General features: G+C 40.4%; 1 protein-coding gene across 12 annotated transcripts in view; it reads left to right on the forward strand.

Annotated features, from left to right (window-relative positions):
- The window catches only part of NTF3 (neurotrophin 3), a 115,819-nt gene extending 100,652 nt beyond the window's left edge, over positions 1 to 15,167 (forward strand). For 11 of the 12 annotated variants that reach the window (XM_053256069.1, XM_053256064.1, XM_053256070.1 and 8 more), the window contains one exon: positions 13,828 to 15,167. In XM_053256069.1, coding sequence (XP_053112044.1) covers positions 13,849 to 14,625 — 777 coding nt within the window. In that variant the 5' untranslated portion in view covers positions 13,828 to 13,848 and the 3' untranslated portion in view covers positions 14,626 to 15,167. Of the gene's footprint in view, positions 1 to 10,374; positions 10,418 to 13,827 lie in introns of those variants that run through there. The other variant, XM_053256061.1, reaches the window with a different exon arrangement.
- Positions 15,168 to 16,757: the final 1,590 nt, after the last annotated feature.

The following is a 16,757-nucleotide window of genomic DNA, read 5'->3' on the forward strand; positions in this document are numbered from 1 at the left end:
TGGAAGTTGTATTTAGTCATCTTGACTAGCAGCCATTGATAGACTTGACCTTCATAAATTTGCTCAATTGCCTTTTAAAGCCATCTAGGCTAATGGCCATCACTACCTCCTTGTGACAAGGAGTTCCATAAATTAATCTTGTGCTGTGTGAGGAAGTACTTCCTTCTAGCTGTCCTAAATTTCCCAGCACCTGGTTTTAGCCAATATCAAGACATTTGAACAGGCCTCCTGTACTGGGTAATTGATTGATTGATTAAGTGCCATCAAGTCGGTGTCGACTCTTAGCGACCACATAGATAGATTCTCTCCAGGATGATCTGTCTTCAACTTGGCCTTTAAGGTCTCTCAGTGGTGCATTCATTACTGCCGTGATCAAGTCCATCCACCTTGCTGCTGGTTGTCCTCTTCTTCTCTTTCCTTCAACTTTCCCCAGCATTATGGACCCCTCAAGGGAGCTGGGTTTTCACATAATGTTTCCAAATATGATCATTTGAGCCTGGTAATTTGTGCCTGGAGTGAAAATTCTGTATTGACTTGTTCTATGATCCATTTGTTTATTGGCATACAGGTGAAACTCGGAAAATTAGAATATCGTGCAAAAGTCCATTAATTTCAGTAATGCAAATTAAAAGGTGAAACTGATATATGAGACAGACGCATTACATGCAAAGCGAGATAAGTCAAGCCTTAATTTGTTATAATTGTGATGATCATGGCGTACAGCTCATGAAAACCCCAAATCCACAATCCCAGAAAATTCGAATATTACATGGAACCAAGAAGACAAGGATTGTAGAATAGAACAATATCGGACCTCTGAAAAGTATAAGCATGCATATGTATTCAGTACTTGGTTTGGGCCCCTTTTGCAGCAATTACTGCCTCAATGTGGCATGGCATGGATGCTATCAGCCTGTGGCACTGATGAGGTATTATGGAAGACCAGGATGCTTCATTAGCGGCCTTCAGCAATTCTGCATTGTTTGGTCTCATGTCTCTCATCCTTCTCTTGGCAATGCCCCATAGATTCTCTATGGGGTCAGGTCAGGCGAGTTTGCTGGCCAATCAAGCACAGTACACTGTATACTTTTCAGAGGTCCGATATTGTTCTATTCTACAATCCTTGTCTTCTTGGTTCCATGTAATATTCGAATTTTCTGGGATTGTGGATTTGGGGTTTTCATGAGCTGTACGCCATGATCATCACAATTATAACAAATTAAGGCTTGACTTATCTCGCTTTGCATGTAATGCGTCTGTCTCATATATCAGTTTCACCTTTTAATTTGCATTACTGAAATTAATGGACTTTTGCACGATATTCTAATTTTCCGAGTTTCACCTGTATTATGATGCTGGTGTGCTGATGCACATGTGTTAAGAAGGGCTCCACTGGGTTATATGGCCAGTCAGCCATATATGTGTGGCTGCTTTTGTACCAGGAAGGATGCCCTGAGTTTTTAGGCTGAGTAGATGGACCTTTATAAGGTCTGGTGGACCTTTTCTTAAGCTCTAGATTTATCTCCAGAAAGAACAGCTATTTAATTCTAAGCTGTTGTTTTGAATGAATAGACAAATGAAATATTTTAATGGTTTTCCAGGAACTCTGATAGCAAGAGTTTACATGAATATTTGGGGAGGGGACATCTCATTTTTATTTTTATTTTTACATTTATATCCCACTCTTCCTTCAAGGAGCCCAGAACAGCCATGGCAGCTTGGATTTTGGTTTCAGGTTTACATGAATATTTGGGGAGGGGATATCTCATATTTATTTTTATTTTTACATTTATATCCCACTCTTCCTTCTAGGAGCCCAGAGCGGCCATGGTAGCTTGAATTTTTAAAAAGGGAGCCTTGACATCCAAGCTACATTTTGTTTTGTTTTGTTGCCAATTTTAATGTTTGTCCTAGGTTGGAATTAGATTGCGATGCAGATCATAGAGCTGCCAATGAAAAGTGCAATCCTTGTCATGTTACACCTCTCTTCAAAATGTCTAAAGGAAGCATGTAATATGATGTGCATTTTCCTGCCTCCACTCCATTACTGGCTGCCACATTTTTTTAACTAAACTTTCTACAGAGAGACAGATTCACCACTAGGTTATGGGTCACAAAAATCTAGTGCCTATTTCTCAGGAAGTAGACTAGTGTTTGGGCTGTACCAAGGGGCGTAGCAAGGTTGGAGTGGGTCCAGAGACAAGATTTTAAAATGGGCCCCCTCCCAATCACTGAAGCTCAGCTCATGAAGTAAAGAAACCTTAAATGAGGCTGAATAGTGGTAACAAAAAGCATAGTGTGTGTGTGTATTCTCTCTCTCTCTCTCTCTCTCTCTCTCTCTCTCTCTCTCTCTCTCTCTCTCTCCCCTATGTGCCACAATAGAACATCATCCTAAATTATTTTTAAAAGATTTTGTAAACTGTGGACGATGCAAGTCATTTAATGGTACTAAAGAAAGACATGCTGTTCTGGTAGCTCTAGGTCTTAACACTCACATTAATTTCAGAGGATGAAGACAAGTGAAGGAAGCCCGGGTGGGTGTGCAGCTGGGGGAGTCAGTCATGTGACCTGCCTCTGGGGGGCCCCCCAAGGCAGTGGGCCACCAGACAACTGCCTCCCCTTGCCCTATTATAGTTACGCCCCTGGCTGTACCACTTCAAGGCTGCAGCTTAGGTGGTTCATGTGACTGAATGCCCCTTCTTATAACAAATTCCTTGTACCCATAAAATTTGATGTCATGGAGAACAAGTCTAGAACCCTTCTCCCTCATCAGCTAGTTTTCTATGTAAAGAGATTTTTTTTAATATGGAGGACCATATAATCATGTGTCTTCCCAGTGTCTGAAGTGATACAGCCCATATGCAGGTCACCACCTCAATGAAAACTAAGCCCAGTTCTGGTCTATCATTTTCGTATATTTCCACAGCAGTATTACAAGCACAACATAAAGCAAAGATGTAAATATTTGTTGTCATGAACAACACCAAGAAGTAAATCAGACAGGTTTTATATTTCGCATCCAGTGATAGGCTGAGTGTCATTATCCAGCTTAGTTGAAGCCATGTTGTACTTTGTATGAATAGGGAGGAACTTGTTAGAATTGCTAATGTGTCTTTCCGTGGGGCTTGAAGTCTCTCCTCAGAAGACCTCGAGTGCCCTCTAACTGTAGTGATGTCAGCAGAGCTACATAGTTCAAATCCCCAAGCCAAAATAAAAGAGAATTAACTTTGCTTCAGGTGTGAGAAGCCACTGATGTTCCAAGTTGTGAGCTAAGCACTTTGGGGAGAGCAGTATGAGAGAATGCTCTGTTGGAAATATAATCAGGTCTTTGTGAGATATCCAAGTGATGGGTCCCAAAGAATAGAAGCACCTGAAAAATATTCCCATCTCTCCACTGTCAGTCACTGGACTGTTTCACGCATTATGCAGCAACAAGCCTGGCTTTGCCTTTGAGTATTCACTCAACATGGAGGATCGGTCAACCGTGGCTCACTGGAGAGTGTACCTGTATGATACACATGTTGGCAAGCAAGTTTGGCACTGCCACCTATGTATTTGGTTATACACTTCATTTTAAAAGTTGGCTGACATGATATGCAAGTCCCATGGAGACAGTTGGATTTGTGGCGGCACTGCTACAGAACCCATAAGCAGCAGGGCCTCTGTAGAAAACTGGTGGTGGCGCTACCAACATTACAAGGTTTCTTTCTGGTAATGGTTCTCTGTAGCAATGGTGGTGCTTTCAGGACCAAAGCAGCAGTGGTGCAGGTCTTACCATCTCTGTAGGACTTTTGTGTTGTGTCATGTCATGTCATGTTAAATATTAAAACATATAGAAACACACAGTTAAATAGTCTGACCATTAAACAACACACAATCAAATATAAATGATAAACACGCCCATTATATCACTCTTTTGGTTTAATAATGTTCCAATAAACAATAAATTTCTTCAATTGCTTTGTGAACTTTTAACTTGTTCTAGGCTTTATTTATTTATTTTTGGTCCGCTTTGGACCAAATAAGGAAGCATTGTATGCTAAGTATCCTATGTGTATGCAACAGGAGACAGCTGATACTCCTTTGGTGCAGCTTTCTTCTAGGGATATGATTAGCAATTTATTTATTTACAATATAAGCCACTTTCCCCCTGAAGCACAAAAGGTAGTTTACAGTTTAAAACAAAGACATGCAGTCTAAGAGATATGATAGAAAGTGCGAGGAAATAGGAAGGGAAGAAGAAAAGGCAACTTTTTCATACTGTTAAACAATAGCCAGGTGGGATGATGACTGCAGAAATGAAGAAGTGAAATGACAATTGGTTTCCAGCAGGCTGCTGGAGAAGGCCTTGCTGTGTAACCTCTCCTTCTGAAGCAGCCAGATGGCATGGTTGCTAATGGAAGCAATTGTGGGTGTGGAGGGCCACATGGTAACTGGTCCCAGCTAGCGAGCCTTATGGAGTGGGTCTTGTTATCTTATCTTACATAGGAACATAGGAAGCTGCCTTCTGTCGAGTCAGACCATTGGTACATCTAGCTCAGTATTGTCTACACAGACTGGCAGTGGCTCCTCCAAGGTTGCAGGCTGGAGTTTTTCTCAACCCTATATTGGAGATGCCAGGAGGAAACTTGGAACCTTCTGCATAGAAGCATACAGGTGCTCTTCCCAGAGCAGCCCTCAGATGCAGCCAAATGGAATGGCTGCTGATGTCATGGGAGGCGAGATGTCATGGGAGGCGAAACTGTCATGGGAGGCGAAACTGATGTCATGGGAGGCGAAACTGTCATGGGAGGCGAGGAACCACGTGGCAGTTGGTACCAGCTGAGCATATTCTTCCCCAGGGGCTTTTATACACAGGTTTATGGGGAGGCTTACTGCGAATTCAAAGTTGTTCCAGAAAACCTACACAAATACTGGATTTTTAAAATCCTGGATATAAATCGGGTGACACTCTAATGCACAGTGAAAAACTCCAATTGTGTGTGAACTGCTCCCCAATAACTCACAGGGACTTTGGGGTAAAACTAGCCAATATGTGAACGCACCCCCTCCAATCCGAAGTGGATGTGAGTTAAAAGGCTTCAGAAGCCGCATGTGAGAAGCTTCCAGTCTGTCCTTGTTCATTGTTGAAGATGTACACATCCATGATACTAATCATACTTCAGTGCACCATTCTCTCAAGCTAGGCAGTTAACTACTCTTCCAATACTTTGCCACTAACATTTTGTTGCACACCTGTATTGATAGGTGTACACAAAAATATGTAATATGTGAATTGGCCCATTTGTACTTAATGGGTAAATATTCTATATTTTTTAACAAAGTAAAATAGGAGGGGAGAGAGGCATGCACATCTCCTGTCTGTTGTGCTTTTCTTACTATATGTTCCAGAGAAGAGCTAACTTCAGTCCTTCATGAACTACTTTAAAAAAAACTTAATTCCCTATGGTCCACCAATCTGTTAAATTTACAGAGCAAGAGTTTGTAGGCTCAGGATGTTTCTTAACCATTAATACATAACTAACCTGTGCTGTGATCCCGAATATACACTTCTGTTGAAGAACATCAGAAATACTTTGCAGGATCAGACCAAGGTCTACTTAGTCCAGTATTCTTTGCAAGACTCCCAGCAATCATTAGGTGGTCCACCAGAAATTGGTCAGTGGTCCAACAGTCATCCAAAATTAGTCATGATGTGCCCTTCCCTCACATTTTGAAAACAATGGGCATGGAGGAGTCGAAGAAAAGAGTTTGGCCCTATTCCCAGCTACGCTGTTTCGTGTGACTGAAATTGAATCATTATGAGTATAGTGAAAATTGGGACGTGATGGCAGGTATGTGCTAGTGAGTGTCCCTCATGCAGAGGAAAAGGGTCAGAATTAGTTCTTGCACACTGGGGATCTCCAGAGGTATGTAGAAGAATCTTGAATGTTTGAAATGATCCCCGACTCTCCCGCAAACCATGCATCCACCATCCCCACTCTTCCCCAGTGCAGCGGGCCCATGCATGTCCTGAACACTGGCAGTGGAAAGCAGGCTCAAACTCTCAACAGAATGAAGGCAGGAATTAGGCCAAAGAGCTTCTTCTTCTCTTTCATTCTAAGATGGGGACTGGGACTTTAAAAAAACCCAACTCCAGTCCCCTCTGGTTCATTTAAACTATAAAAAGGACAGAGAGAGAGAGAGAGAGAGAGTTTAAAGGACTGTGGGGAGACAAAGAATTGGCCCCAGTGGATCTTACCCACATGGCACCATCTAGCCCAAGCCTTCTCAAGGGTGGGGATAAAAGGAGGAAAGATCTCTTGCCTTGCCCCTCTTCTCCCCCTTGTGAAATGTGTTTGCTTGTCCACTCAAAATAAAAAAGAATGTTATATTAATTTGTAATATAAATTAATCAAAAGAATGTTAGGACTATTACCAAAAGCACCAAAGAAGAAAATACACAAACCAATATATTTTTCTTTGTGGGCCTACGCCTATTATTATTGATATTCTTAACTTTCTAGGTTCCACCAACACAACCTGTTTTCATTCACAGCAAATAATTTAAGGGCCTGCTCCTCCACTCTTTGTAGGCCGTGCAAAAAGTTACTGTGGCTGCTGCGCTACCTACTAAGCTCAGCCCTGTTTGGCTGCCAACCCTCAACCACACCCAGCTTTTGATGGAGTGCAAAGAATTCCAGGATTTGAACAGAGGCCTCGATTTGCACAGAAGCTGGATGTGGTGGTAAAACTGTTCCGGGACTGTACTTGTATAGACTGCAGTAGGGGCAAATCACATGGTTGAAGGCTTTCCCATTTTTAAAAAAAGGAAATTCCTGCACTTATAGCATATCAGGGAGAAAGCTACGGCAGGCTAAAACTCTTGGCATCAAGCACAGCCAAAATATTCCCTTAACCCACCAGGTGTTATCATCTGCCCCCACTGAGGCCTTGAAATAGCAGAGTCCAGAAACAGTTTTAGTACCCTGAAAAACAGGTTTGCTACCTCAGTTGCTGCATATAAGAGCTAGACCAAAGCCTAACCATCAAATCTGTCATTGATCTTGTCATGTGTCTTCTGCCAAAGCAAAGCTCCTCTAATACAGCTCATCTAATGCAAAAACAAATAACTGTATTCATCAGCATACAACAGTTAATAGTATTTTGAATTCGGCATCAGTCATGGCTGCTCTTTTTAACCTCTTTCCCCCCTTGTAAGAACTGTGTTACCATTTTCCAAATGCTCTAATATGACTGTCGTTCCTTTACTTCCAGTGACCTCCTGATAGAAATTCCTGTTTTCTACACAGATGTTTGGTTTTACCCAATAGCAAGATCTTTTGCAACAAATTATATGTGTTTTCTTAAGTTGTCGTTTAGTTATAAGGAAAATGCAGTCTAGACGTAGGTGAGCTCATTCCATAACAAAATATGAGAATGGAGAAAACACATTTCTTGACCATAAAAGGTTAGCTTGCACAGAGTAACTTTTTTCCCTCTACTGTTACGGAGACGGGAATCACTGGTACTTTGTCAGGAAATGCATTTTGCAAAGCTAGTTTTCCTCTTGCAAAGGGGATTAGCTAGCTAGTACATTTACTATGGCTTTTGTATGGGTAGCTTCCACTTCATTAGATGCAAAAAGATGGGTATACATATAGCCTGGAATAAGATGTGGGGATACTGTTGAAAATATCAGCCCCTTTACTCCTTCCCCATGAAAAATCTAGGGCAGGTGTAGGCTAATGTTGGTTTTGCACAGTCTACGTATTTTTGCTAATACTGAGCATGCAAGTCTTGCTCAAGAACATCAGAAGTGTTTTGCTGGATTACACCAGTCTGCTTTGTCATAGTTCTCTTTACAAGAACCCAGCAACGAGCAGATGCATGGTGGTTCACCAGAAATTGCCCGGTGCTCCACCAGTGGACCACAGTCTACCTTCTGCCCATTTGTTCTATGTAATGTGTGTTGAGACATCATCAGACTGAGAGTTTCTCCACTCCATTTCATTGGCAGTTGTTTGCAGGAGGAGGGAAACACAGAATGACCCTGCGCCAGGGTCCTTCAAATTGCATTCTAGTCCACAGTTCAAAGTGAGGCCTGAAATCCATCACACTAGTAATTTCCAGGAAAATGTGACCTGGACAGAGTTGCAGTGTAATGGGTAGAGTTAGGGGGGGAGGAATGGAAACAGCCACCCCTTTGTTTTTCCTCCATATGCTGCATATGGACCCATATACAGAATCAACATCAGCAGAAGGAAGCATATAGGATTTGTTGTCAATGCTGTGTATATGCTGTGATTTTGCAATATTGCCAGAAACAAACCCTCGTTTCTCAAGAATCTCAATATTTATTTAAAAAATTTCTAGCCTTTATCATTGTGAAGCTATTCTTGAAAATGTATAATGAATGTTTGATGATATTTCAGAAGCCAGAGGACTTAGTGAATAAGATTTCCTGTGGTGGGGCTTTAATGTCTCCCCATGAGTAGCAATAACAGAAAAATTTATACAAAAATAATGAAAATTGTTTGGTAATTTGACCAAACTGGTTTGGCAGCACACACAGTTTGGCTCGAGTTTGATTCGAATTTGAGCCAAGCTACGACTTTTGGTTCATGCGCCCACCTCTAATACAGGCTGAAGAATCCATCTTTTCTTAGTGCAGAAACCCTTTTAGAAGCACAGATTACTCACAGTCCTGCCCATATTATTGCTTGTAAGAGCTTCCCATCCCATCATTTCCCTTCCCATCTCTGATGTGCAAAAATATTTAATCACAGAATGGCCATTCCATACAGCAATAGCCGCTATTGCTAATAACGTTCTGTGGTTTTTAGACTTGTTAACAGTCCTCACAGGAATTGTTAACACTTCTGTATATCAGCATTGCTTGAATGACTAGAAAATGAAATGGATTATAAGATCTCTCAGTTTTCTCTGATAGCCTTTTTATCATACACAGGGCTGGTTAGATGATACCTTTCCCCATCAAACTGGCCCATGGAATTAAAAAGGGGGTCATGCCTAGAGTTTGCACATCCTGACATATTTCCTGGTGTCCTGATATCCTCTCAGTGCATTCCACACTGCCAAAATACTAGTTGTGCTCTTGACATGTTCCCCTGCTTAAACACATGGGCTGGTTGGTATGAGGAGATGGGAAGTATCAAAATTGTCCACACTGATACTATACGTATTTCCCCAAAATAATGGTATAATTCATTTAATGAGGGGCATATTGAAACCCAATGAGATTGACATATAGCCTGTTCCTTTGCATTTTTACTTAGAAGTAAGTCCTGTTGAAGCCTATGTCTGGGCCGTGTCACTTCATGCAGCATGTGGAGGCTTACATGATTTAATGCTTCAACATTTTGAAAAATATCCTTGTGAACTAGGATCTCAGGGAGAAGGCTGGTCCAGAACCCCGCTCCCTGACTTTCTATGTAGAGGAAATTTTTGGATGGAGGGACATTCCATCATAAGAGCCTTGTTCTTGCTACTGTTATTCCATCTTCTATTGTCTTTATCTGTTTTGCTTATGGAAACTCCATGATGAGGGCAGCTAAACATTTACTGAAATGAAGACTTTTTTGTGGGACGTTGGCTTTTCCTTTCTCCATTTCTGTTGGAGATGGGGATGGGGAGGGATACAAACATGGGAAAAGTTTGTCCCTTGTGCAGACAGGGGGAGAGAACTTCCTGGCATTAGCATGGCCGAACATTACCTTCTGGTGCTATATGTTTCCTCTTGCTGTATTGGAAGCTATAAGGGATGCAACAGATTGTTTCTATTGCCTTGCTTCTTTGGCTTTGAAAATACACAGAGGAGGCAGAATTAGGGTACATTTTGAGGGGACACTTCATGTCAAGTCAAAGTATTCCCTCAGTTGTATTTCAGGTCAGCTCTAGCTGGAATGAAAAGTTCTAGCAGAGAGACCCTCAAATGGGAAGAACATAAATATGTTCTAACAAACTAAACAAACCAGTGACACTACAGACCTTTTCCAGAAGATATCTTGGACAATCAATAGACATGGAATAAACATGGATTATTTGCTCTTTTTTAATGAGTTACCTTACCTGATTACTCATTAATATCATATGAAATCCTTTTCATTACCAAGAAGTCATTCTACAAGCCTGCCCACCAGAACACCCAATTGCAAATTGCAATTGCTATGGAATCCCATAGTTACCCCTAAATTTTGATTGGAATGAATTCTTGTTATGTTAAGTGCCCAGCCTCTATTTTCTGATTGGATGCCAAATTAATACATATTATGCAATTATGTAGACCTTGGATTTTGTTAAATCAATAGGAGTCCCAACATAGTTTATCTCACTGATACAATATACAGAGCTTCCATACCTAAGTGAGGATATATGGCACCACATCATCACCTTTGAGAAGGACTCTATAATGCTGGTAACTGTATCGCACACTGAGAAACCTTTGTATATTATTGGTACTGATTCAGAAATATAGAGTAACTGCTGACAACAGATGGAGGGAAGGGTAAAATATGTTGGTAAAGTTTCTTGCTGAGATGAAACTCTATTAGAGATGAATGGGAAAGAGAATTGCCAGTTTCAATTCTGGAGGAAGAATGGAAATAGCCACAGTAAACTGTGAACATTGTGTTAGAGAAAGTTTGTATGATGTCACTAAGAAATGCCTAACTTCTCCTTTTAGGAACATAGGAAGCTGCCATATACTGATTCAAATGATTTGTCTGTCTAACTCAGTATTGTCTTTGCAGATTGGCAGCGGCTTCTCCAAGGTTGCAGGCAGGAATTTCTCTCAAACCTATCTTGGAGAAGCCAGGGAGGGAACTTGAAACCTTCTGCTCTTCCCAGAGTGGTTCCATCCCCTAAGGGGGATATCTTACAGTGCTCACACTTCTAGTTTCCCATTCCTATATAACCAGTGTGGACCCTGCTTAGCTAAGGGGACAAGTCATGCTTGCTACCATAAGACCAGCTCTCCTCTCCCTAATTTTAGTTCTCCTCTCCCTTTAATTTCAATGAGGAAACTTGGAACCTAGATGCTCTTCTCAGAGCAGCTCCATCCTCTAAGGGAAATATCTTACAGTGCTCATATGTAGTCTCGCATTCAAATGCAAGGTGGACCCTGCTTAGCTAAGGGGAGAAGTCAAACTTGCTACCACAAGACCAGCTCTCCTCTCTTGAGTATCCCTAGACATTGCAAGCAAAAGTAGAAAAAGGTGATGTGGGACTATTGGCCAACATGCTGTGCAATGTTACAAAGCTGTATAGCTGCACCCTGGGGCTGCTATGGACTCTTAAGGCAGCTCCAATTCTGTTAAGAACAGACAGTAGCTCAAGAAGCGCTTCCACCATTTCCTCCATTGTTATGAAGAAGGAAAATGGCAGAAGTACTAGACTTGTGCAATATCACATTTCTGATATAGGAAATATCCCAATATCAATGATATTGAGCCTATATTGAAAAGGCTATACCAGATCAGAATCATTGAATACCATATTGGGGATATTGGAATTATCTGATGCAGTATCAGGGATATTGGGGAAAATATCAGAAATAATATTGGAGTATTATTATAACTGCCCGGAGTTGGAGTGGTCTACCAATTTGAAAAATAAGTAAATAATTAAAATATTGGAGCACAAAATGGTGGTGGAAGTACAAAATGGATTCTGTATTTTCCCCATCCACCCTGCTCAGGGATCGAGTGTGGTGCGGGGAGCAATCTTTTCCCATCTATCTGCCTGCCTGCCTCTCTCCATTTATTTATTTATTTAGCTAGGTTTTAATATAATTTCAAACTTACCACCTTAAAAAATTCCTGTATGATTCTTGAATGTGACATCACTATTTGCCATGATTCTAGGATGCGAGTACAATTTCTGGGTTATTTTAAAAAATTAATTACAAATTAATGATTGAGCCAATGTATTAAAAATTAAATATACAGAGTCCTGCCATCTTGCACTATGTGAGTGAAAAATTCAGAATTCTCTGCCCAGCCATTTTTTGGCTGATTTTTTATTTTTATTTCCCCAAATAATTCTATGGGGATTTTTACCATAATTATCAAATCCGATACCAATACTGATACCAATATTCTGGAGGCTCAAAAGACCCAATACCAATATCTGTCAGAATGGATTGGATCTGATCTGATATTTCTGATCATGCACAAGCCTAGGAAATACTGGTTGTACTACCACCCATTCTCAGCAGCATCAGAGCTGCCTTTCAGCCTGACAGCACCCCCAATACTGAGTGGGTGGTGGGGTAGTGAAGAGGTGCAACACTCTGTTGCTACAGATATGCAACACTGTGTATCATGCTGGTGATAGTTTCTTGTATAGTAATGTGTCTGCTGTAACATCATCATCATCATCATCATCATCATTATTACATTTATATCCCGCTCTTCCTCCAAGGAGCCCAGAGCGGTGTACTACATACTTAAGTTTCTCTTTCACAACAACCTTGTGAAGTAGGCTAGGCTGAGAAAGAAGTGACTGGCCCAGAGTCACCCAGCTAGTATTATGGCTGAATGGGGATTTGAACTCGGGTCTCCCCAGTCCTAGTCCAGCACTCTAACCACTCAACATAAAGTAGCAGTCATCGATTTACTAATAGATACACACATCTTTGCCTTTCTATGGCCAGCATTGCGGATCCTATACACTCAGGTTTTTAGAACACCACTGTTGGTTTAGTTTTGCCATGTGAGACTTTGGTTGGTTTCAGGGGCGACTATGTGTGAGTAATCTGGTGCAGGATTGCAATCATATACCAGGACCTGCTTAGATCAACATGCCAAGCAGATTATCTTCATCTTCTTTTTATTTCAGCAGGCATCAGGACCAAAACCAATCCCATGATGCACTATGAACCAGTTCTGAAACACAGGAGAATCTGAAAAACAATGTGCAATATGGTTGCCATAACATAGTTATAAAATGCTAAATGCAGAAAATTGATCGCTGTCAGCTCCAGTGAAAATACTCTCAGATAGCAGCTCTAAAAAGATATCTCATGAGATTCTGGAGAGTTGTTCTAAGACAGAGGAGGCAATATTGAGCTAGATTGTTTGCTGTGAATTGCCATGGGATGAACCAGTCATCTGACGCAGAATAAAACAGCTTCATTTTTAATGGGAGGCGCCATAGCTCAGTGGTGCATATTCTTTGGATTTAGAAAAAGTGCATATCCTTTGCATTTAGAAGGTTTTCCGTTCCTTCCATCTCCAGTTAAAGGACTCTCGGGACTGGGAAAGACCTCCTCTTCAGTCCTCGGAGGCTAGCTGCCAGTCAGAATAGACAATACTGACCTTGACAGGCCAGTGGGTTGACTCAGTGGCTGACATACAGAGCAAGGATGCACCATTGCAGCAAGAGAGCAGCCTAAGAGAACCTCCCAACTAATTTCACCCTGTGCCATCCAAAGATATATCCCCAAGGGCTGTGCAACCCTAAGGGACATATTTTTGGGTGGCACTGAAAGCTTCTTGGGGAATGGGAGGGAATCAAAAATTCCACTTCCCAGCTTCCCACCAGTGCAGTTAGTTAGAAAGTTCTGTTACGCTGCTCCTTATAGCAGCAAGCGCCTTCCTTGCGCCTTATGTCAGCCAGTATAAAGCAGCTTCATATGACAATATGAATTTGAAACATTCCTTACCTGTGTTCAATATGAATTCGAAACATTCCTTACCTTTTGGGCTTTGAGGATTGTTTGGAAAACAACAACAACTGAAAAATGGTTAAAGGGGGGAAAGTCAGGACAAGACAATCAATTCAGTCAACAAACTCATTTGATTGTTTTTCTCAATTTTTTCCTAGATCTTACACGTGAACAAGGTGATGTCCATCTTGTTTTATGTGATATTTCTTGCTTATCTCCGTGGCATCCAGTCTACCAACATGGATCAAGGGAGTTTACCAGAAGATTCAATAAATTCTCTCATTATTAAACTCATTCAAGCAGACATTTTGAAAAACAAAGTATCCAAGCAGATGGTAGACATTAAGGACAGCATTCAAGACACAATGAAGAAAGCAGAGGCTGTTGAGCCAGATGTGGATGGCGATGAAAATGTGAAATTGGATTTCCAGCCAGTTATTTCGATGGATACAGAACTTTTGAGACAACAAAGACGCTACAGCTCCCCCAGAGTCCTCTTGAGTGACAACACCCCATTGGAACCCCCACCTTTATATCTTATGGAGGATTATATTGGCAATTCTGTGGTAGTGAACCGAACATCTCGGCGGAAAAGGTTTGCTGAAAATAAGAGCCACCGTGGGGAGTATTCAGTGTGTGACAGTGAAAGCCGATGGGTCACGGACAAATCTTCAGCTATTGACATTAGAGGACACCAAGTAACTGTGCTGGGAGAAATCAAAATGGGCCCTTCCCCAGTCAAACAATATTTTTATGAAACAAGGTGTAAACAAGCCAAGCCTGCCAGAAGTGGCTGCCGAGGCATAGATGATAAACACTGGAACTCTCAATGCAAAACATCCCAAACATTTGTACGAGCATTGACTTCGGAAAACAATAAACTTGTAGCCTGGCGATGGATAAGAATAGACACCTCTTGTGTGTGTGCATTGTCAAGGAAAATCGGACGAACATAGGTCTGCTTCTCTCCGCCATATAAATTATTATGTCTAAATTATATGATATGCATGTAGCATATAAATGTTTCTATTGTTTTATATATTATAAGTTGTCGTAATTTATTAAATTCCAGCAAACCTACAAGATATATATAAGCTTTCTCTCTCAATAAATAAGAGTAAAGGATGGGTGTCTACCACTGGCAGCACCATTTTTCATTACTGCTTGTGACTTCTGCTCCTCCGCAGCTTTCCATAAACTGCCTGTAAAATCTTTGTGTAACATCAGTATTTTTCATTCAGTATTGTCAATCCACTGACTGTCATTGAGTAAACCTGTTAAAAGAAATTGGGTCAACTTGCCGAGACTTGTGTACACGTTCTTCTATCCCTTGTGCTCTCATCCCTTGCACGCTTTCTTTCTATCATCCCCAAAACAAATAAAGCAATGTAGCCTACAGCCTATAGCTAACGTGGACATTCCAGCCACCAACTAGTAATAAAATACATTTTGAGTATGTTGTGCCAGCTTTACCATTAAAGTCACAGTTTATATTTTTCCTCTGTTGCAGTTCCAGAACCACTGCTAATAAGCCTGCAGTTTAAGTTTAGGTTGGGTTTTTTTTTGAAACACATTTGTATTGTAACTATTTGCTGCCAATTTCTTTTCAGAAGGCTAGGAAAAAATCTAAAATATTTGTAATAGAATCTTACCAAAGCCAAAAATCAATCTAAGAGGATCATTAATATAATATATAAAAGATGGATTCCTGAAAAACAAACAAACCCACAACACTTTTATTGTGAGCAGCTTTCTTCCCTTCAATAATATGTTTTATTCCTGATCTGTCATTGCAGTGATTTCTTTATGAGTACAGTGGAGAAAACCTTTATTCAGATATTGTTTCAGAAGACAGTTACAGAATACTGTACATTCCTAGAATGGACATTGGCTGACATAAAGAGGAAAAGTACTCAAAGTAGTACAACTGAAGTTCTCCAATTGAAATGTAATCAGCTTGTCCATTGAATAATTTTCCTCATCATTTCAACCATTAAAGCTAGAGCAGTTAAAGGATGTTTTAACACTTTTAATTGAGAAAGACATCTGCCGTGTTGAGGAAAATTGCTATTGTTTAGATATTTTGGCCCCAGTCCAACTTTACTTGCACACAGATAGTCATGAAAAACAGCTAGTGGATTTGTATCCAAATGCATATTTTCATCTGCATTTATTGTGCATCTCAGCCTGATTCCATTCACAGCTCTCCCTTGATGATTTGATTCTACCAGTTGATGTTTACTGTATAAACTCACATACCCAATTTAACCATTGCAGAGTGAAGGTTTGATACAGTTTGGTTAACAATACAGGTTGCTCTTTGGTGTTATGTCCTTGATATTCTGCTGCGACTGAAGTTGCAATAAGACAAAAATGGTACCACTATGAATAAATCAATTAAAACAAGACACAAAGGATCAAAGATGCATTGTTATTGCATTGTATTAAATAGCTATGAGGTATAAGTTCACAGTAGGCAATGGCTCAAGTCTTGAAAATAGCTGAAATATTTTTAAAATTTTATAATTATTATGAGTTTTAATGCATTCAGATAAGAAAACACAAGTACAACATATTTTCTAAAGGAAAAAATGCTTCTTAAGATTAAACAACAACATGGGACCTCTTCAAAATGCCCTCTATTTTTACTGTAGCAAAGTGTAACAGAGTGGAAACAGAGGCTTGTTAAGTTTATTGAACAAAGTTTCTAAGGTTTATTACTTAAATATTACCAAATCATAAACAACACTGCTACTCTGAGTGAAAGATCACCCTAACAGAAAAATAACAGTGTCAAGCGTTCAGTAAAAAATACAAACTGACCAATCAGTCTACAGAGTTGATGATTGACACGAACATTCTAAACTCTACCACAAGCCTATAGACAGTCAGATATGCATACATCATTGGCAAGAACAAAGACAATGTATATACACATAAATTCCAATATTCCCCTTCTCATTATCTTGTTCCTTAATTTATAAGCCCAATTGCCTTCCACAGATTTTGAAACTGTTCTCTGGTTAATTGTTTTGTCAGTATGTCTGCAACCATATATTCGGAAGCACAATATTTTATACTAGCTTAA

Source organism: Hemicordylus capensis, chromosome 5, assembly GCF_027244095.1.
Source record: "Hemicordylus capensis ecotype Gifberg chromosome 5, rHemCap1.1.pri, whole genome shotgun sequence".
NCBI lineage: Eukaryota > Metazoa > Chordata > Lepidosauria > Squamata > Cordylidae > Hemicordylus > Hemicordylus capensis.